Source organism: Monodon monoceros, unplaced genomic scaffold, assembly GCF_005190385.1.
Source record: "Monodon monoceros isolate NGI ecotype Baffin Bay Population unplaced genomic scaffold, NGI_Narwhal_1 Super_Scaffold_21, whole genome shotgun sequence".
NCBI lineage: Eukaryota > Metazoa > Chordata > Mammalia > Artiodactyla > Monodontidae > Monodon > Monodon monoceros.
Window position 1 is genome coordinate 23549056 of NW_021703778.1, and position 22492 is coordinate 23571547.

Below are 22492 nucleotides of genomic sequence, written 5' to 3' on the forward strand. Positions count from 1 at the left end.
GGTAACTTTGAACTACGCATGGCTCTTTTTTTCTAGCCTTCTTTGCTTATGTACAGCAGTAATTACAGACATGGCTGAAATCACAGCAGATTTCAGAGAAAGCCAGAATTAAACACGATAAAAATTTTTAAAAAATAACTACTTCATAAATATTTATTATTTACATTAGGGGAGATCTCCTGGTCCAAAGAGTTTTTATACAAGTTGATGAAATGGATAAGCTGTGAGAAGAACACCAGCAGTTTAGAGAAATGGGCAGAGTCGGGAGGCAACAGAGAAAGAAAATAGGTGAGAGTCAACAAAAATAATCTGCACAAAAGCCAACAGGACATGATAGAAACCTTTTTCTTAAAAAATATAAGGTATTTCACAAAAAGCCTGAACATTTTACATGTTAGTACTAAAAACAGGGAGGGAGGGGAAGCTTCATATATTTTTCATCACAAAAATATTTACCGACACTCCACCTGGAGTGTTCTTTTATGTGACTATGATTATCTCACTAGAGAGGGAAGGAGGCTGGAGGCGCAGACAGACTACCAACGTCACCCTCGGTCACGGTCAAGGCAGGCCACAAGCCACTTCTCATCTAACACCTTAAGGAAAAGGCCCTGGAGAGAATCAAGAAAATCGAAAGGGAAGATTATGGTCTTTTTATTAGTAATACTTGTCACTGGTAATAGAAAACGGAGGCAAGGTGGCCCCGGTGCCCGCCTCCACGTGAGCTTTCCTTCGGTCACGACCATGTGGCCCCGGGCCGGGGTGTTCCAGAAGGAAAATCCCTGTGGGTGGTGTGTTTCTGTCCTCAGGCTTGCGAGGTTCATAACCTGCAGGTACATGGTGGGAGGTGACACGGAGGCGGGGTCACAGCACCTCCCCCGAGGCGTCAGGACAGGGGCCCCCGGGGTGTCAGTGCGCCCGGTGCTTCCTCTTTTTGTGCTTTTTATCCTTCTTTTTGTTGGCACACTTGGGACAGAACCACTGCATCTCTTCTGGGGGCGCGGCCATTATTCCGACGCAGGGCCTGCATGGTTACCAAGGAAGAAAAGGCTTCAGACAAACAAGCTTTATTTATCCACACATTCTTTTCCTGTGTTTTTAAAGAATTTCAAGTCATTAAATAATGTCCTAAGTCTGTGGCGTATTTACCAGAAATCCAAGTCACATAGCTCTGACGGATGCTGCGCTACTGCTGGGCGTGTGGGTGATCACCTTACACAAAGCCCCTCTCCAGGCCCCGCTGGAGAAATTAATTAGCTCATTCATCCTTTCAGCCAGAAATAGTCTAATGCTTCTGAGCCACGGCTTTGTTTTTATCTCAGAGATATCATATAGCACGTGACTAAGTGGACTCCTATCTTTTTATATCTGATATTTTCAAGATAAAATGGGAAGGCTGTTTGCATGCATTTCGATGGTGTTTCTTCGGTTTTAGGGGGGCGCTGAAGAGGCGCAGAAACCACACAAGCTGTCCCCTCACTTCTGCACTGTGTGACACGTTTACGGGGGTTCCCTTAGCGTTGCCATCAAGCACTGCAGCTGCTACAGAAAACGACTGGCAAGAAAGGAAAGGGAACCCCCTCTAGCTCCTTTTCCTTTGTTAAAGCAGGAGGATACATAAGCTAAGCAACACATTTGGAATTTAGGCTGAATAATGATAGTCCAAAGACTCGTGATTTTTGCAATTCACATGAACGCCTTTCTCTTGGCAGTGATTCTGCTCCGTACACTGCTCTCCGGAGAGGAACTGCCCTGGAAGAAAAGCCAGGACGGGCCAGAGGTACCCCCACACCCCGTGTGCAGAGCCCCTCCCCCCAGGGCCACGATGGGGACTCACCAGTGGTACCAGTCGTCACAATCATCACAGCCAATCATGGGGCTCCCGTCATCGGGCTTGTTGCAGCCGGGACAGATCCAGATCTGGTTCCCCCATTCGTCTCGGATCTGGGGTTGCAGGGGAGGGAGCAAAACAGAGATGCTTTGAGGAGGAAGTATCCAAAAAAGGGCACAATAAGGATCATTACTTCACACTGTGAAGCTAATACACGGACAGATTAAACTAAAAACAAAAACAAAAAACCCAGTAGTTAACAATTTAGTAAAGCTGTGATCATGGTCATCACTATCCTGGGATCACCTGAAAAAGCAAATGGCTACTAAGTGTTCAATGATAAGACATTGCTTTTTCGTTTTTTTGGCCCTCGGCTTGCAGGACCCCAGTTCCCGACCAGGGATTGAACCCAGGGCCCGGCAGTGAAGGCCCAGAATCCTAACCACTAGGCCACCAGGGAACTCCCAAGACATTTCTAATGAATATTTTAAACTCTCTTTTGTAAGTCACAAAAACAAAGCATTTTATAATCATTTCTGTAAGCAATATGACCTACAGCCACTTTTATCTAAAGAAATACTGTAAACACACACATCCTGAATGACTAGGGTTTTCATGGAAGTAATGACGAATATTTTTGAAAGCTATTGAGCTCAACTCAATGTTGTTTCCTCCATCGCATTCACAGGCCTGGAATTAATAAATACGGCCAATGTGCATGTATCGCCTTATTACTTATTAGCCAAACCCTTCTCCTGAACTAGCTGATAAGATCAAGGATATAAAAGGGTTGTTACTAAGTAACTTTCCATTCCCTTTATGACATTTTCAGTAAAGTACAATCAACTAAAGGGCAAATGAAATAAGGGACGCGCGGGAGGCCAAAGAGCCACACATTTTCATGTTATTTTGCAACAAATAATGCTGTGCTCTGAACTTTGCTTTACTTAACTTAGCAGTTCCAAATAAGAAGCATCCCTAACTGAACAACTTCCTCAAGTTCCACATGAACAAGACCGATTTGGAAGAAACAATTCTATGACGGGCATTCAAAACCAGGAATGATAATTTTCTAAAGTTTTTCCAATCACACAGCATATAATTTCATTCAGTTTATTTTGCAAGCTATAGTCTCTTCTGGTACTTTAAAATACAACACTGACTAGATGTGCAGGAGAGATGGCTTTCTGTGTGTGTGATGGGTGTACGGGGGGCAGAGGTATTTCATCCCACTGATGCGCTATTTTAGGGCGGACCATTCTCAAAACAGTCTCTACAGAGGCAGAGGATGGTGATGTGAAGGCTTCCTAAACAAATCTGTGGGCAGCTACAGCCCTGACTCGGCCCTCTCTAGTTTCAAGGGGAGAGACCACCAGTTAGCACGTGCCAGCTGTCTGGGGCGAAGGCTGGCCCAGCGCCCTGGGCCCTGAAGCTGACATGCATGGCCAGTCCTGCTGCTGGCTGACCTTTCTTGAAATTAGGAGGCCGTGACCCTGTGACATGAGAAATCTGCCACAGCACCCATAATAACTAACGCCCAGCCCTTCACGGTTTACTAAGTTCTTTCAAATGTCTTACTTGGTTTCATCATCCTAAAACAACGCTTGGCTAGGTTAGAAATGGGGAGACTGGAGCTAAGGGAATGTCAGTGACAGTTCCAATGTCACAGATTGGGCAGTGACAGAATCAGCCCTTTTGCTGTATAGCCTGTGTCTTTCCTTCAATTCACACATTTTGTCTTCTGTCTACAAAGTGTCTCTGAGGAGACAGAAGGCTTTTCATCCATGTTGTCTATGCAAATCTGATCCATCACCAGGGAGTTAACTCAAAAATCCACTGGAGAATCAGAAATCAGTGACCACCTAGTCTATCAACCCCCTAATTACACCTGAAGAAATGGAGGCCGAGGAGATTAAGTGTAAAATCCTCCCTGATTAACCCATCTTGGGGTGATGCGGCCTCAATTAAACACCTGTAGCAACTGGTCCTTGAATGGACTGATTTGACGATCACAGATTTTTGTGTCATGTCTTCTATTTTTGTCTTGAATGGCCAATATTTTTCTTCCTGTTAACATTTCATGTCTTTATATCCTCTCTGAAGATTTCTGAGATTTTCTTCTTATCCTTCGTATCATTATAGTGCCTCAAATACTTAATGATTCATTGAAATTTCCTTCCCAAATGCCTTTAGAGATGTAATACTTGCACGATTTACAACAACAGCAGCAGGAGTCTGACCCCGCCACCCTCCAGTCCCATCTATTCAGAAGGACCCGAACCGCCACTAGGCTGACAGGTCTCAGTCCACATACTTGGTGATCTCGGCTGTGTCAGCTCAGCTAGGACCTCTATGTGCCTGATATCTTTTTGTCGCCTGTTTATGTGTCACTCTACAGAGCTCAAAGAACATATTTATGTAAGCGCTTTATTACTTGATTGAATTCAGGGCTTGAGTAAGATCTGATACTAGTAAGTATGGGGAGAACACGTAAAAAATGGGAACCGTGCAAACTCATTCATCAAGGTGAGTTTTTCCACCTGAAGACAGGCTTGGACTCAGGAAGCTCTGTGTCTAAAAGTTCATTTCCATTCACTCTGCAGGCCCTGGTATGTTCTGGACCTTAGCCAATGAGTTACTATAATTAGTGCTGCTGCCCAGAAAGAGCAGCTGGCCCATCAGATGTGTGTATATCACACAAATTATACTCTTAAGTGAATCACTGCTTGATCAAGAAAGTCAATGAGGGGTTTAACTATCACTATTCACCTCTATATTTATACAGATTGTGCTGTGTATAAGTATATAGTCATCTTCCAAAACAATGCCGAATAAAGAAGAACAATGCTCTGACATTATTTATGGAGACTAAGTATGCAAACATCCTAACAATACTTTTCAGCTGAAAGCTTGAAAGTGCAATGAAAATGCCTTTCCAGTCATAAAGAATTGCCTCTGAAGTTCAATAATGATTCATCTGACACTGCATTTTTAATTGAAAACATTTTCATGAGGAAAGAGTGAGCTCTTAAGTGGCTGTTTCTTAAATACTCCAAAAAATAGAAAGTAGCGCACCACGTAAGTGCTGACCGTCTCCGTGACCACACTCCGGACGGGGGCTTTGGAACTGGCAGATCCCGAGGCTGCGGGGGCCGGAGCGGGCATCCCGGTGAGGGGCGTGCTGGCCGGGGCCAGAAGGGGCAAAGGCACGGGGGCGGGGGTGACGTGCACGGGGACAGGGGCGGGGGCCGGCATGGGCGGCGGCGTCTTGGGTCTGTTCAGAGAAGGTGCCGGCTTAGCCTCGGGGGCTGGGACCACTTTGCTGATGACACTGTCAACAAAAGAGAGAAAAGGAAAAGTCAAAACACATAGTTGAGTCAAGCCAGGTAGCTAAAAACATGATCGCACAATCACTTGGTTCTTCTAGCAGCAAAAGACTTTTTGGAGAGTCCAGAGAGCGATGGAGCTCAGGGTTAAGGCCCTTCCGCAACCTGCTTCTCCACTTGCTTGGTCACGGCTGGCCGAGATGTCAGGCAGCGGGGGGTGAGGCTCCAGCTCCTTCCCTGGTGAGGTCGCCAAGTCGTGATTAGAGCTGCGTGCTGCTCTGTCTCTTCATTAATACTGTCTTACCCACAGAACCCATGCCGGGGAAGAAGAACTAGGCTCAGAGCCAGGATATCTGAGTTCAAACCCTACATCTTCCACAGGCCGGCATGTGACCTGGGGTAAGTCGTTTAAAAGTAAAAGTTAAAGGAGGCAAGAATATACAATGGAGAAAAGACAGCCTCTTCAATAAGTGGTGCTGGGAAAACTGGACAGCTACATGTAAAAGAATGAAATTAGAACACTCCCTAATACCTCACACAAAAATAAACTCAAAATGGATTAAAGACCTAAATGTAAGGCCAGACACTATCAAACTTAGAGGAAAACATAGGCAGAACACTCTATGACATAAATCACAGCAAGATCCTTTTTGACCCACTTCCTAGAGAAATGGAAATAAAAACAAAAATAAACAAATGGGACCTAATGAAACTTAAAAGCTTTTGCACAGCAAAGGAACCCATAAAGAAGACGAAAAGACAACCCTCAGAATGGGAGAAAATATTTGCAAATGAAGCAACTGACAAAGGATTAATCTCCAAAATTTACAAGCAGCTCATGCAGCTCAATATCAAAAAAACAAAGAACCCAATCCAAAAATGGGCAGAAGACCTAAATAGACATTTCTCCAAAGAAGATATACAGATTGCCAACAAACACATGAAAGAATGCTCAACATCGCTAATCATTAGAGAAATGCAAATCAAAACTACAATGAGGGATCACCTCACACCAGTCAGAATAGCCATCATCAAATAATCTAGAAACAATAAATGCTGGAGAGGGTGTGGAGAAAAGGGAACCCTCTTGCACTGTTGGTGGGAATGTAAATTGATACAGTCACTATGGAGAACAGTATGGAGGTTCCTTAAAAAACTAAAAATAGAACTACCATACGACCCAACAATCCCACTACTGGGCATATACCCTGAGAAAACCATAATTCAAAAAGAGTCATGTACCACAATGTTCACTGCAGCTCTATTTACAATAGCCAGGACATGGAAGCAACCTAAGTGCCCATTGACAGATGAATGGATAAAGAAGATGTGGCACATATATACAACGGAATATTACTCAGCCATAAAAAGAAACGAAATTGAGTTATTTGTAGTGAGGTGGATGGACCTAGAGTCTGTCATACAGAGTCAGAAAGAGAAAAACAAATACCGTATGCTGACACATATATATGGAATCTAAAAAAAAAAAAAAAGGTCATGAAGAAACTAGGGGCAAGATAGGAATAAAGACACAGACCTACTAGAGGACGGACTTGAGGATACGGGGAGGGGGAAGGGTGAACTGTGACAAAGTGAGAGAGTGGCATGGACATATATACACTACCAAATGTAAAACAGATAGCTAGTGGGAAGCAGCCACATAGCACAGGGAGATCAGCTCGGTGCTTTGTGACCACCTGGAGGGGTGGGATAGAGAGGGTGGGAGGCAGGGAGATGCAAGAGGGAAGAGATATGGGAACATATGTATATGTATAGCTGATTCACTTTGTTATAAAGCAGAAACTAACATACCATTGTAAAGCAATTATACTCCAATAAAGCTGTTAAAAAAAATAAAAAAATAAAAGTACTAGTTACTGTGCGCCTCTAAGCAGCTGAAGTTACACTAGGTGCTTTCCATACATCACCTCATCTAGTCCTCACAACTTCAAAGAAGTTACAGTGACCCCGTTTTACAGATGAGGAAACAGGATTAGAGAGAGAAAGGAATTTGGGTAAATGGGTGGCAGGCTTAGAACCGAGGTCTATTTCATCCTAAAACTCTTCTTTTTACAAAGTGCCTTTATTTGAGGGGAAAAAAGGATATCACCTCAAGTTTAGAGAAAACATATTTGCTTCTGGTCTCCCTCCCTCCCTCCTCCAGAAGGAACCACTGTCCTCCAGCCGGGAGCTGTGTTTCTAAATTTTTGTTCTTTGAACTTTTTCTGCCTTTGCAGATACCCTTAAACAATGCATATCATACCACTGTTTTACGTGTTTCAAGTATATAAACAATTCACACTATATTTATCGTTTGCAACTAGCTTTCCTCACCTAGTTTTTTTTTGTAACTGAGATATAATCAACATTGTGTAAGTTTGCACAATGTGTTAGCCTGACACATTTGTAAACTGCAAAATGATTACTGCAGTGGCCTTAGCTAATACCTTTATCACACCACGTAATTATCATTTCTTTTTTTGAAGGGAACTGTTTGGATCTAGTCTCCTGCAACCTTGACATTTGTTAATACAGTATTGTTGACTATCATCTCCATGCTGTGTATCAGATCCCTAGAACTTATTTGTTTACTAGTTGCCCACTTAGTTTTATGCTCTTGATTTATCGGTATATATTATTTTAATTACTATATAGTATTCCATAGTATGAATAAGTCAAAGGGTTTTTGCCCATTGCCCTACTGACTGTATGTATCACCTTGTAAATGTTACATGTTAACTTGTAAATATGGTGATGAATCTCCCTGGGCTATATTCCTAGACATAAAGTTTCACCTTTATTAGGAATCCGGAGCTGTTCTCTAAAATAGGCTGCACTGACCTACCTCTTCCTACCATCCCACACTGACCTTCCTAGACCTTGCTTTTCTGATCAACAAAGTATAAATAAAGATAGCTGCCTGTGAGGGCTATGGTGAGAACCTGAATAGGGAGGAACACGTCAAGAACTATGTACAAATGTGAAGTGTCATGGCCACTGCTTATGTCATGCTCAGCATTGTCATGACCAATCCACACAGGGCCTCTTTCTCAAAGTTCTTGTTTAGAAAAACACCTCCCCTGCAAAGCACCAATTCTTTGCTATTCTGAGCAGAAGACTACAAAACAGTATTTCAAAAATTCCATCATTATACAAGCAAATAAATAGTGCTGTTACTTGCTCTCCACTTGTTTCACGCGAGTGTGAGCACCTTCCTAACTCGAATGTAGCCAAAGACCAAGAGAATTTAACATGGGCTGTTTGTCCAGGAGACACTCCATAGATGCTTAATGTAATTCATAGTGAATATTGATCCAGCAGTAACCAAGTTCCCAGCTGTTGTGAGTGCTGGAAAGCCAAGTGCATGCCGGCACCTGCTGAATGTTTACTTGCCTATCTCACTTGACCCTCATAACCACCAAATGAAGTAACAAGGGCTGATATTATCCTCCTTTTGTAGAGGAAGAAACCAAGGCACAGAGATTAAGTACCTTGCGCAAGTTCACAGACAGAGCCAGGATTTAAACCCAGGCAGCCTGATTTCAGAACCCGTGATCTTAACAACTACACTCTGCTCTCTCTGTGCTTACTGAGTGAGGTTTGCCTTACATGTAAGATGAGAGGTCCAAGTTATTACTATGGCATTTATATCCATAGGGCAAGCAACTCCTTATTCTTATGGTCAGACTAAAATTTAAAAACACTGTTCTGGGAGGCAGTTTCCCATAATGGTTTAAAATATGGGTGCTGGCGTATGCTAATGCACATATATGGAATCTGAAAAAATGGTACTGATGAACCTAGTGGCAGGGAAGGAATAAAGATGCAGATGTACAGAATGGACTTGAGGACACAGGCAGGGAAGGGGAAGCTGGGACGAAGTGAGAGAGTAGCACTGACATATATACACTACCAGATGTAAAATGGACGGCTAGTGGGAAGCTGCTGCATGGCACAGGGAGATCAGCTCGATGCTTTGTGACCACCTAGAGGGGTGGGATAGGGAGGGTGGAAGGGAAGCTCAAGAGGGAGTAGATATGGGGATATATGTATACTTATAGCTGATTCACTTTGTTGTACAACAGAAACTAACATAACATTGTAAAGCAATTATACTCCAATAAAGATATTAACAATAAAATAAAATAAAATAAAATAAGGGTGCTGGAACCAAAACTAAAGGAAAAGCAGGAACCCAGAGAGTTAAGTAGAACACAGATGTTTCACTCTGAGGGCATTTGTATAAGGTGAATCGGATCTTTGGTTTTGATACAGGGGACAGGTTTCAAAGCCCAGGACCTGTCAAAGTGGACAGTCTAATAGAACTCCCTCCCCACATTAAGGACTCCCAACAGGCTATACCAATTAGGTAAGAATGAATCAGATCTCATGAATTCTCAACTCTGGTGGTCCAGGACAACATATTTAAAGTAATTTGGACTTGTAATGCACCTAGGTACCCAGCACTAATCATCTTGAAAGGAAGTAACTTAAAATCTAGGCTTCATATTATTAATACAGACAATTATTTAAGGAAAAAAGCAGCACAGAATCAAAGATAAACATATAAGGAAGCAAGGCTGCAACAGGGAGAACCAGAAGAAATAACAGACAGTATAAAGAGACCCATAAAGACCGCAGATACTACAATTATCAACTACAAAACAACTCTGCTTACAGTGTTTAAAAAAATAAAAGGCAAAACTGGAAATTATCTGCAAGTAATAGGAGGTTACACAGAGTTATCTAGCAGATCTGAAAAGATCCAAACAGACCTTATAGAAATGGAAAGTACAGTAACTGAAATTTAAAACTCAGTGGATGGGAGAAGTATAAACTGAATAGAACAGAAGAAATTATGTAGAATGTAGCCTGGAGTGGCAAAGAAAATACAATAAAAAGGTCTAATTAGTACTGTTTAATCTAAATTCTAGAAAGAGAATGAAACAGAGGTAAAATGTTAACATAGAATATCTGACTTTTACAGAACTGATGAAAGATACTAATCCACAGACTTAAGAAGCCCAACAAATCCCAGGCAAGATAAATAAAAAGAAATCTATACATACACACATCAGAGTGAAAAGATAAAATATCACAGGCAAAGAGAAAAGTCTGAAAAGAGCCCAAAGGAAAAAAGGACAATTACTTTCAAAGAGGAAACAGGTGACAGCTGATTTCTCAACAGCAATGCTAAAATCTAGAAGACAGTGGAATAACTTCTTCAATATGCTAAAGGCAAATAAATTTTGTCTTCAAAAGCATCTTTCAAGAATAGGATGAGGGGCTTCCCTGGTGGCACAGTGGTTGAGAGTCTGCCTGCCAATGCAGGGGATACAGGTTCGTGCCCCAGTCCGGGAAGACCCCACATGCCGCGGAGCAGCTGGGCCCGTGAGCCATGGCCGCTGAGCCTGCGCGTCCGGAGCCTGTGCTCCACAACGGGAGAGGCCACAACAGTGAAAGGCCCTCGTACGGCAAAAAAAAAAAAAAAAAAGGGAATAGGATGAAATAAAGACATTTTCTGGCAAGCAAAATCTGAGAATTTGCCACCAGTGGACCCTTACTAAAAGAAATTCTAAAGTAGCAATTCCCAAATTTTTTGGTCCTAGGATCCCTTTACAATCTAAAAATTAATGAGAAACATAAAGAACTTTTGTTTATGTGCAGTATATCTGCCAATACTTACCATATTAAAAATTGAAACTGAGAAATTTAAAAATAATTAGAGAGTTCATTTAAAGATAACAATAACAAACCCGTTACACGTTAACAGGTAGCATTTTTTAAAATGAAAAGCAAGTGGCAGTTTCCTACAAGTTAGTTGCAATGTGCAATCTAAAACCATATCAATAAGCTTTTCATACTCTGTTATATTAAAGTCCATTGATCTGTCTGGCACTTTGAATAGATATTTTACCAATGCATGATTTTATAACATCATGCACTGGTGATCTGGAATATTGGTTCACTGAATTATGCAGATCTTTCAAATATTTATACATTATATAATATTAAAAAAATCGTATTTGTTGGTGTTACCATCATCTCATCAAAAACTTCTTAAATTGTTGAGCTGTCAATTTGTAATGATATGTTTTCCAAAATTCTAACTTTCACATAAAAGCTTGAATTTTATCATCTATAACAAACGCTCTCAGGTATTTTCTTTGAAATAACAGTCTTGGGCCTTCTCAAAAATATACAATATCAAAAAATATATATATATATACAATATCCATGGCTGCTCTGTATCCTAACTGTGTGCATATCTGTCTTTATCACTCACATTAGGTGGTATATTCCTTAGGAGTAAGGTATGTACTATCTTACTTGTCTTTGAATTATCTGCAGTATTAGACACAGTGTCTTGATACATATTCATCAACTTTAATATGTTTAATGCCTAATATTACAGGAAGAATGCTCCTATAGAATAATTATTTTACTTTTGAATATTTTTTGCCTGTTTAAAATATTTAAAAATAGGTCAGTTTCCTCTATTCTTTCCTTCCTGCCTACCTTCCTTCCACACTACTTAATGAGTCCCAAGACCACTGAGATTTCTATTTGCCAACATGAATTCTAATCCCTCATCTGTGTACTCATTCTTAGACCAAGAATGATCACGACACCAATGCAAGATACAAACACATCATGAAGGTTTCATTACTTTATGTGAAATGCTTTTAAGTTGTTTTAAGCTATACCAAACCCATAATGAATATTATTTGCCTTGCCTGACTCTTTCTCAATCCCGTTTCATTCTCCATTCTTCTTAGATTTTTCCCTTTCCTACAAGGTCTGTGAATGGTGCCCATGAAAATGGTTTAGCATTAGCAGTGCAGCCAATGGACGTAAACAGACTGTTGATCAATTTATGGGGCAGTACCTGAAATCTCAGAAATACCTACTTGTACAAATCTTATTTTTCAACTCAGAGAAATGGTCTTTTAATGAAAATAACTCATAATAAAGGTAATCCTTCCAAAATGCCAAATATTCCTCCAGTTCAATTAAATTTCCCCTTTAAATTTGCTACGTATTGATTTATATACTTATATTTCTCATTCAAATTTTCTGAGTAGCAAAAGGAAAAAAAATATAAGTGGGTAACTCAGTGTTGATGAGACAAAACACGTCCTAATTTTCTGCCTCCAAGAGGTTAGACTGGTATTATATGGGCTCTAAAGTGACTTGTCTTTCCCAACTCTTTTGAATTTCACCAGAAAATTCACAGAGTTTGAAAGTTATTTGATTCTAGCTGCTCAGTTGCTTTTGTGGTAACTGGAGGCACAATTTTGAGAACAATTCTTTTATTATCTCTTTACTTTTGAACATTACAGAAAAAATACATAAACAGTATCACATGATATAATTTCTCATCACTTGTGAGATAAGCTATCATTACTCAACCTAATATGATCATTGTAAAAATAACTTTGGGTTCCTATTGGCCTCCACCACCGATCTTTATTGTTTCCTACTTCTAAACAGCACTTTCTCTGTACTTCTTTCCGTTAGTGGCACTTTCCCTCCTCTTTAACTGCAATAGTAAGCTCTCCTCCAGAGCTCTCTGTTGAATTAGCAATGTCTTCAGAGTAACCAACACCGCCCACAGCTGGGTCCCACAATGGCTCCATGCTGCTAACATTACATCTTTTGGAGGATTTGATCAGAGGGCTCTAGCTGCTATAAACACTGGTGTTATTCATAAAAACATGCAGAAGGAGGATTTTTGGCAGGATTTCTTTACCTGTTTCCCCAGCACAAAACACTGAAATAAATAGAGTGGGTCATGCACTGCCTGGCCTGTAATGCAAACTCAACAGCTTGACAAGTCAACAAAGGGCCCGTCCTCACCTCTCCAGCCACACAGAGGCTCGGAGGTTAGAGGCAAACACCATTTGGATACGTCTACATGGGGAGTTTAATGATCCTCATTAGTCAGCGATTGTGTGCAAACACTGTGAAGCCGGCCATCAAAGTTATCAAAGTCCGTATGACTGGCTACTGAGCTGCACAAAGTTCAAAAGTTCCCTCACGTGGCTCACTTACTTGCCTCAAAAGCCAACAGCCATTTTTAAATGGTGACAAAACGATGCCATAGGTAAAGACTACTGTAAGCACCTCCATGAATGTTATATAAACTTCTCAACAGGGAAGTTCTTTGATGTCTGGGAGAAAACCCACTTTGATTAAAAAAATATATATATACGTACACACACACACACACACACACACACACACACATATATTCAAGCCACAACTTGATTTTCTTCAGATTTAGAACTTTGATCAATCTCAGAAATACCATGCACCTTTTGAGATACACATGAAACAGATTCCCATGTTGTATTGTAAACTAAGATTTCACTATATATTACTATAAAACCTGATCATTGTGTCTAAAACATCACAGTTTTGCTCTCTTACTTTTCTTGTAAAAGTCCCGGAAATACTAAGCCCAAGCATGTCAGGCAGCCTCCTCCCACCCTGGTGGAGTGTCCTCGCAGCCCGGGTGGGCTCTGACTTGGACAGCTAACAGGATATCATGAAAACAACTGTGTGTGACATCCGAGCTAGGTCATAAGAGACACTGCAGCTTCTGCCTTGCTCTCTTTTGGATCAGTTGCTCTGCGGAACTCAGAAGCTAAGTCATGAGGACACTGCAGCTGCCTTAGGACGAGACCCACGTGACCAGTAACTGAGGCCTCCTGCCAACAGCCATGTGTGAGCCCGCAGTGCATTCTCCAGCCCTGGTGAGGCCTTCCAGTGACTGAAGCCCTGGGCAGCAGCCTGACGGAGACTGGAGTCAGGACCACCCGAATTCCTGACCCACGGGAAACTAGGAAGTAGCACGTTTATTGCTTTAGCTGCTAAGTTTTGGGGTCATTTGTTATATGTGGGAATATAAAATTAATATACCAAGTATTTAATTTATCGCATTTAGGTACATAAACAAAAATTCAGAATTTAGGAGAAATTATATTTTAGAGCATCGGTACTTAAAATGCCAAAGTGTAACACAGTCATTTCCATATTTCACATGTGATCAAAAGGAACAAATAACAAAGACAATTATGAGAATCAGTGCTATGTTGATTCTTCAAATCAATCATTATCCTTATTCTTCTTGATCCTCACAGCTCGACTTTCAGCATTCATATAATTAGCACATAACTGTAAATGGATTTAATTCCATTTGCCTGGATTCAATTGCCTCTTGAATATTTACATCATCTTATCCTGTCATAGCCCAAGTACATACCAAGTAGCAAACATTTTGTCTTTTAATTCAGGCATGACTTATTTGAAAAATGAAATAGATTGCATGAAGTAATTAGAGGAAAATATAGCCACTGTAGAATCTTCATTTCCAAAGAAGATACCCAAATGATTAGACTTCTATTGTCAAATGTTCAAAATCTGTAAAATACCCTAAAAGGGCATGAATACTTAGATAAATAATAAATAATGCATACTTCTTCATTTTTGCAAACAGATTTACAAAAGGATAATTTAAGAAAAGAAATAAAGATGGTAAGCTATAGGTCGAGGAGGATAAAGGTAGAGGGAAAGGGCGGAAAGCAAGACGTCTCTGAACATATTACATAGTTTCAACTTTGGGGGCAAGTAAATGTCTTACATATTCAGAAAATTAAATTCATAAAATTGCCTACAAGTCAAAAATAAATGGAAAGGAAGGAACCTCAATGCATATCTTGTTGGTGACACAACCACACACACAGAATTATTTCAGGTGACTTTAGGAGGTCAGCACTTTGGACCTCCTCAGACTCTGCTCCACCCAAGTCTTTTCTGATCCTTCCTTGCTGGAAGCAATCACCTTGAACTTCTGTATCATCTGAGATGTATCTCTTATAGACTTGAACACTTTCTACCTCTATTATGATTGTTTACATCTACGTTCCTGAGAGAAGAACCAACACCTGATTCAAATTTACCATTTGCACAAGTGTATCTCCTTCGACACAGTTTTACTATGTATATAATCAAAATTAGTACTTTTCAAATGCAAAACAATTTTTAAAAAATGTAAAACCATGAGGGTGTTGTCTAGAGCACTGTCAGGGTTCTTTTCAAAAACCAAATTCCCTGGAGTCAGAACTTCTAAAAGATTTTGTGATTTTAGAAAAGCTTCTGCTTCTCTCCAGCAAAGAAAGGGTACATTTAGTAGGAAAAAGCAAAACCAAATGAAACTGAACATTCAACACTGATGAAACTTCACTTTTTTTTTTTTTTTTTTTGCGGTACGCAGGCCTCTCACTGTTGTGGCCTCTCCCGTTGCGGAGCACAGGCTCCGGACGCACAGGCTCAGCGGCCATGGCTCACGGGCCCAGCGGCTCCGCGGCATGTGGGATCTTCCCGGACCGGGGCACGAACCCGTGTCCCCTGCATCGGCAGGCGGACTCTCAACAACTGCGCCACCAGGGAAGCCCCGAAACTTCACTTTTAATACTCTCTGAGCCTGGAGTCTACAGAGGAGGATGAGATGCTTTTACATGAACATATGCTAAAGCTGCAAGTTAACCATAAAAGATAAACCTTCACTCATTCATTCATTCATTTTAGGATTAAATAACATCCCAGTTATTTGAAAACATTAAAAGCAGTAAGATGATATTCAGTGAACCTGAAAAATGAACAGGATTGTGATTAAGGTTTGTATCTCACTGTAGTGTTATAATATTCAGTTATTACTGAAGTCATGCTTGGAAAACCCAACACTACTACTTCAAAATATATTAAAATTTGATAATAGCTGCTGTGTCTTCACCAAAAATCACCATGCTTTACATGAACTTTTATCTTCCTCAGTAAACAGCATGGAAAAATATATATATATACTTATAGCATGTGATGTATACAGAGATGTATACACACACATATATGTTTTTTCACCTTTGTGGACTAAAGAAGCAGAAGTAAATGATTAAAATCCTAAGTACATACGGCATAGAGAGCCAAAGATGGGCAATCAGTGAGTGTGCTCTGGGAGAAAAGCTACTCCCAGATTCAAAGAAAAGTAGATTCATATTGAGGGGTGTCATTTTTCATCTATCCAGAGTATATGAGAGGTGCATCTGTTACTAGATAGATAATGCAAGTCTTTAAAAAAATCCACATTTCCCTTTTACATAGACTACAGAATGACCAACTTTACATTATTTAATAAAACACATTTGGAAACTTAGTCACTCCATCTGTAGGATCTTCCAATTCCTTTAAGCAACTTATTTTCAGCATCCTCTTATTATTCAAAGGACCTCTAAAGTTAGGCAGAATACCAAGAGTCACAGTTTAGGAAGGAGAAGCAATCTCTGACAGAAGATTTCAAGACCAAACGTAGCCTTCCCATTGTACTCCAGGGCTAAGAGTAAGCTTCCTCTATCCCCTTCAGCCCTCTTACTTAAGGGTTTTTTTTTTTCTCACTGTTGTGGCCTCTCCCGTTGCGGAGCACAGGCTCTGGACGCGCAGGCTCAGCGGCCATGGCTCACGGGCCCACTTAAGGGGTTTTTACTTGATAAAACCAACTCCTAATGTTACAGCCATTCTGGAAAAGTAACTCAATTAAACTTTATTTTGATGCCACTTCAAATCTATGAAAGCTTGTTCAAACAGAGTGAAAATCAGTGCTATGGTTCAACAGATGAGAGACTGTTTCAGTCCATGAATCCATCTCAACAAATATTTATCACCCGTCTACTACGTCTCCTACCCTTGGGTGGCTGGGTTCAAGGTGAATGGGGCACACCCTCAATTTCCAAGAAACGGGGGAAGACAGTCACATAAAGGTAGATCGATAAAGCATACGAAGTTGAACAATCTGGATGAAAACAGTGTATTCTGGGCACTTGGCAGAAGGATGGCTAGCCTGGGGTAGGGGTGGGAAGGTGGGCTGTGATCACTTTCCCTAATGACAACTGACAGTTTTAAAAGATGAAGACGAGTGACTCCCATGAAGAGGCAGGGGGGTGGAGGCATTTGAGGCGGATGGGACAACCTGAGAAAAGGAATGAAGATGCAAAGCATCCTGTTCTGCATGGGAAACCGCAAGCAGTTTGGAAGCGCCACAACGTATAAAGCATAAGCGTTCTGGACAGATTGCTCTGGAGGGACTAAGTATGGAGAACAGTTCTGAGAGGCAGCAGGAAAGGAGAAGAGGGTAAGGAATTGACAAATATTGTCGGTAAGGCGGGGAGGGGCTGGGGACTGGTTGGTTGTCGGGTGAGTGAGGGGTTGGGAGGAAGGGAAGGAGGTATCCCCCTGCCTTGGGTTTCTGTGATGCTGGAGCTTTTACAGTTAGAGGGTAGAGCTTAGAGCTCAGATGGGTGTAGGGTGATCGGCGCTGGGTACTTGATTTGAAAAGTGGAAAACTGAAAAATCTGTTATTCTCTCTAGGAGGCAAAATAGCTCCAGTAGCTAAGGGCATTTGTGTTTCCAAGCCAAAGGCATCTTTGCCTGGTGTTGGGGGGGCGGGGGCAGTTCCAGAGGCCTGTGAATAGGCATCAACATCTTTCCTCCTCTGGTGCTGATGACTACTTGAGTCTAGACAAGGAGGAAGGACCCAAATTTGAAGATGGTGACTGGGAGGTATAAGAGTTCAGGTGACATTCAAAGGAGACCTCACAGGAAAGGGTCTTTCTCTTTCCTTAAGTTTTGTTCAAAACAACACTTTTGGAGCTGGGAGACATTCATGTCTTAATTTTCAGATGTCCCATCTGGTGATATGACATAAATAAAATCTCCCAATTCTCCCAGCCAGAGTGTATTTGTCTAATTTCAAGTTACTCTAGAAACTAAGGCAGCTTGAAAATGGAGGCTCTGATCTCATCATCAACAAATAAAAAGCATAAGGAGTACAAGGTTGGGGAAATAATGGTGTATTCAATTTGGAAAGGCCATGTCTGAGGTGCCTCTGGTCTTTCCAGACTTTCTAGCAGGTAACTGGGCAGATTAGTCTGCATTTTGGGGAGAAATCTGAGCTGGAAGTAAAGATTTGGGAATCATCATCACCTAATTTTGAAAAGAGTGAAAAAGAAACTTTAGGGAGCAGTAGGCCAAGGGCAAGAAGAGACAGAAAAAGTGATCAAAGAAAGATAGAAGCAACGATGGAGAAAGAGAATCAGATGCACGTAGTACCAAGAATAGAGAGTACCAAGGAACAGAGAGTTTCATAAAGGGCTTGGTGGGAACGACGGTATCTGAGAAGCAGGAAGGATGAAGGTCACAGGCCTGCAGCACCGCCTTGGGATGCATTTAATCATCTTAATGACAAGCTTCAGGAAAGTCTCCAGGGCAGAAACCAGAGCATAGGGAGTTTAGGAATAAAGCTGGAAAAAAACATTGGAGCAAAGTACATACAAGGAATATGCTTTGAGAAGCGAGAATGAAAAGAGGAAGTTACATGGCCTTTCCCTCATCTAGAGGGGGAGGCTGGTGAAGGTGGGAAGGTTTAGGATGGTAGAACCCAAGGCTGAAGGGAAGATACCAGAAGGAAGGAGAGAAAGATACAGAGGAGAAGAGATAAGGAAGGGAAAGAACTTCCAGGGTGGGGGGGGAGAGGGCGGGGTCAGGAAAGGCGGGGATGGAGAAGGAGCTGGTCCTGAAGATCAGGAGGGATGCTGGGCTCCTTGCTGGACCCTGGAGGACAAGCCATGAGGACAGATGCAGCTCTGGAACGCAGAAGAGTAAATCCAAATAGGGTAACGCGGCTAGTCAGTCCCCACGGTGACATGTCCCTCAACCCAACCCATGTGTTCAGACTACGGCAGCCACATTTGAAAAAGGCTGCAATATTCTAAATGAGCGGTTCCCAACCTTTTTGGCACCAGGGGCTGGTTTTGTGGAAGACAATTTTTCCACAGACGGGGGGTGGGGGGCGGGTCGAGGGGGTCGGTTCAAGCGACGGGGGGTGGCAGATGGGGCTTCACTCACTCGCCCGCCGCTCACCTCCTGCTGTGCGGCCCAGCTCCTAACAGGCCATGGACTGGTACCGGTCCGTGGCCTGGGGGTTGGGGACCCCTGTTCTAAATCACAGAGGTCGGGCAGTGACACAAATTTCCATCTCACGAGCTACAAAGGCTGGAGTGGCAACAGGAAGGAAGAAGCATCACAGTACGCCTCTAAAGTTTCTACGTGAGTATCTGAACGTTACAGCCCCTAAAAAGACGGGGGCAACGGAATGCAAAGAATCTAAATTTCCTATGTTGCTGTCAGTAAGAGCAAGAGTATTCTCATCAGTAGGTATACATTCTCTTTAAACACTAGAAGTGTGAGTAGTTAGATCTTTAGGGGAAATTATAGTCAGATAGTATCCAAAAGGTTACCATGATATAGCTAAATTACCTCTGCCTGTCACAGGCTGAAGAACATTTAAATTCTGGAAGTCCGCATCAGCTTTGTCTAGATAACAAATCTTAAGTACCTTCCTATATTCACTCAATTAGTGATCTTGGGCCTTGATAACACTGCAGGGAGAAACTTTCCAACTATCATTCAAATCATATCTAAAAAGGTGGTCATAAATATTTTAAAACCTAAGTGAACTAATAAGACCTAGACCCATTAAGGATAAGATCTTTTACAACAAATTAAATAAAACAATTTATTGAAGTCTGGACTCAAGATAAGCTAGATTTACTAGCTGACCTTTTATTCATTTAAAGAACAAAATTAGCTCTAATTGCATTAGAATGGAATCCAGTAAATTTTCCCCAGTCTTGTAATGTGGCATCCGTGTAAGGACTGCTGTAATTGTTTACAAGTAAGATGGAAATGCTTTGATTATAATCTTTCCAGTTGTTTTACTGGGTAGTAAAAACATTTCCCAAAACCTAAAGCCAGTTTTTCTGACAGCATACTATTTTCTTCTCTTGAATACACTGCATCTTTGGTGTTAACCAACAAGCTATCATGTGCCAGACGAAGAAATTAAACTTGGGGATTCCATCATAACTTTAGCTCAGCAAAAATGAGAGAGTGATGTACGGAGGTTAAGATATCCTAGTCTGGAAAAATCAGAAAAGGGCTGAAGACCCGAGTAAGAAAAAATTTAACCACCTGCTTCCTCTTGGAATTATAACTGAGATATATGGGTTTGGGTCTGTTGAATTTATAAGTATAAAAGTTAGCAAGAATAATGTATACCACCCACAATTTGTGTTCTCATTGTTCAGCTGCTAGGAAGTTTCATTTGTAATGTTACCATCTTTCACTAGCATTAAAAATAAGTCATTTGCCATAAATTTTAAATACAGTCACTCAAGATTTTTATTCTTATTTATTTACTTTTTTGGGGGGTGGGTCACTGTTCTTGTTAGTTAGCTTCTAATATAGGCAAAATAACCTATGAAATGTTTCAGTATCAGTGGCAAGTTAACCAGGGCAGCACAAAGAAAACTATCAACACTTTTCAATCTTTCTCTCTCTCTTTTTTTTAAAAAAAATCAAAGCAGACAGTTTTATCTGTAGGGAAACAAATTAAAAATAGAAGAACAAAAGGCCTTCCAAATCTGACAGGATGATGGTCTGAAATGTTCTTAAACTTTACTTCTAAAGGATCTTTTTTTTTAATGAATAAGCTTCCTTGCCCTGCCTCTTCAGTATACTTTTATAAAAATATGAATCTGATTGCCTTTCCCTAAATAAAATAAAAATATATCAATTGTTTTTGCCTGCCCCTCATCCCTTATTCTGGTAGGAGAGTCCTTCTTTCCTTCTGGAACCTAACATTTCCCCTTCTAACAGGGCTCTCCCCCCTCCCACTGGGGCTGGTTCCTAGATGGGAACCCACAGCAGATGCTGTGAAAGGCGGGGTGGGCAGTTCAGCCTGTGAGCACTAAGAACCACACCAGCCAAGAGCAATCTGCACCATCTTTGCCACCACACAGAGGTTAGACAGAGAAAAAGAAAGTGAACAGAGTCTTAATGACACTTTTTGAACCCTTGTTACCACTTTGCCTAAAGCCAATTTCTTTGAGCTAGTTTGATTAGGGTTTCTGCTGCTTGCAACCAACAGTCCTGACTAATACAAAGAGAAAGTGTTTCAACTAGGGAAGGGAAGACTCCTTATAGAGGCACCTTCACTGAGTGTGCGTCTATGTTACATCCTTGGATCAGGGGTTGGTGTAAGAAACAGTCAAATAAAAAAAACGTGTTCTTGCCATCTGGTTCCTTATGGAAATAAAATTTCAAATTTAGTGTCTTCAAAAACTTTGTCTCTCCTGAGAAACTAGGAGGTACCTTCCTTTTTAAAACTGCATTTCACTCTGCACTTATTGCCAGGAAGCCATAATCATATTTGATGTGCAGTCATTTGCTTCTTTTTCCTCTCCTTGGCCTTGGTTTCCTAGTATTTTCTAGTGTCTTTATGTTCTCTCTTTAAGTCACCCTTAAATTTGTTTAGACTGGAAAAAAGTCTACATATGAATAAACGACATTTTAAGTGTAGGAAGAAGTGTAGAAAGTGAGATAAAAATCATTTGCTATTATTTTTCTAAAGAACTTGTCACTAAAACACCACTATACACATTTCACCTATTATATGTCTTTCAGAGAAATGTGGCTACATAAAAATATAAAACGCTTACTTTCTTTAAAAATATTTTAAATGGTTATTTTTGTAATTGCCCATGGTACCCTCTATTTCTGGCTGTCCTATCAAAAATAGTTAATCAGAAAAGTTTGGATCACAAAAAAGACAACAAATACCTGTACATATTTTACATTTTTAAAGGTTGAACATTATTTTTCAAGATTAATGAGCAAAGTTGTAGCTCCCATTTTTATAGCATATATAATTTAGAAATTACAAGTATTAAGAAGCCTCCTCCCAGGCATAAACTAAACTCTATAAACTGCAATAAAAAAACTGAATTACTTACATGAAAAAAAAAAGCGTCCAATTTTCAGCACCTCTGTTAAAAGAGGTTTGATTAATGAAAGAATTTCCTGAATTATAAGAAATACATAATACCATGAGTATTATAATACTCATAGCTGTGGTGATAAAATGTTAGCAGAAAGAAAACTGTAATTTCCAGCAGTAAAGTGGTCATTGAAAAGTATCTCAGCATAATTTGCATATTTTGGGAAAAGGATTAAACTTGTGAAAGAGAATATTTATTGTGACCTCTCAGCCAAAAGAAAATTTAGGATTATTAATGATAATGATACTGTTTTCATGAAAGGTACCATAAATGATTCTGTGTCACTTGATCAAATACAGTATCTAACTGGAACAATAACTGAGCCTTACTGGATTTTTGGAGGAGCCCAATTCATTATCCCCTCCCTGGTGAGCTCACTGAAT

The 22492-nt window shown here is 40.7% G+C and overlaps 1 protein-coding gene across 2 annotated transcripts in view; it reads right to left on the minus strand.

The window, feature by feature from the left end:
* Positions 1-279: 279 nt before the first annotated feature.
* Positions 280-22492, minus strand: part of TAF3 (TATA-box binding protein associated factor 3) — a 151335-nt gene continuing 129122 nt past the window's right edge. For both annotated transcript variants that reach the window (XM_029237818.1, XM_029237819.1), the window contains 3 exons: positions 4907-5162; positions 1838-1944; positions 280-1024 (listed from right to left, as the gene is read on the minus strand). In XM_029237818.1, coding sequence (XP_029093651.1) covers positions 910-1024; positions 1838-1944; positions 4907-5162 — 478 coding nt within the window. In that variant the 3' untranslated portion in view covers positions 280-909. The remainder of the gene's footprint in view (positions 1025-1837; positions 1945-4906; positions 5163-22492) is intronic.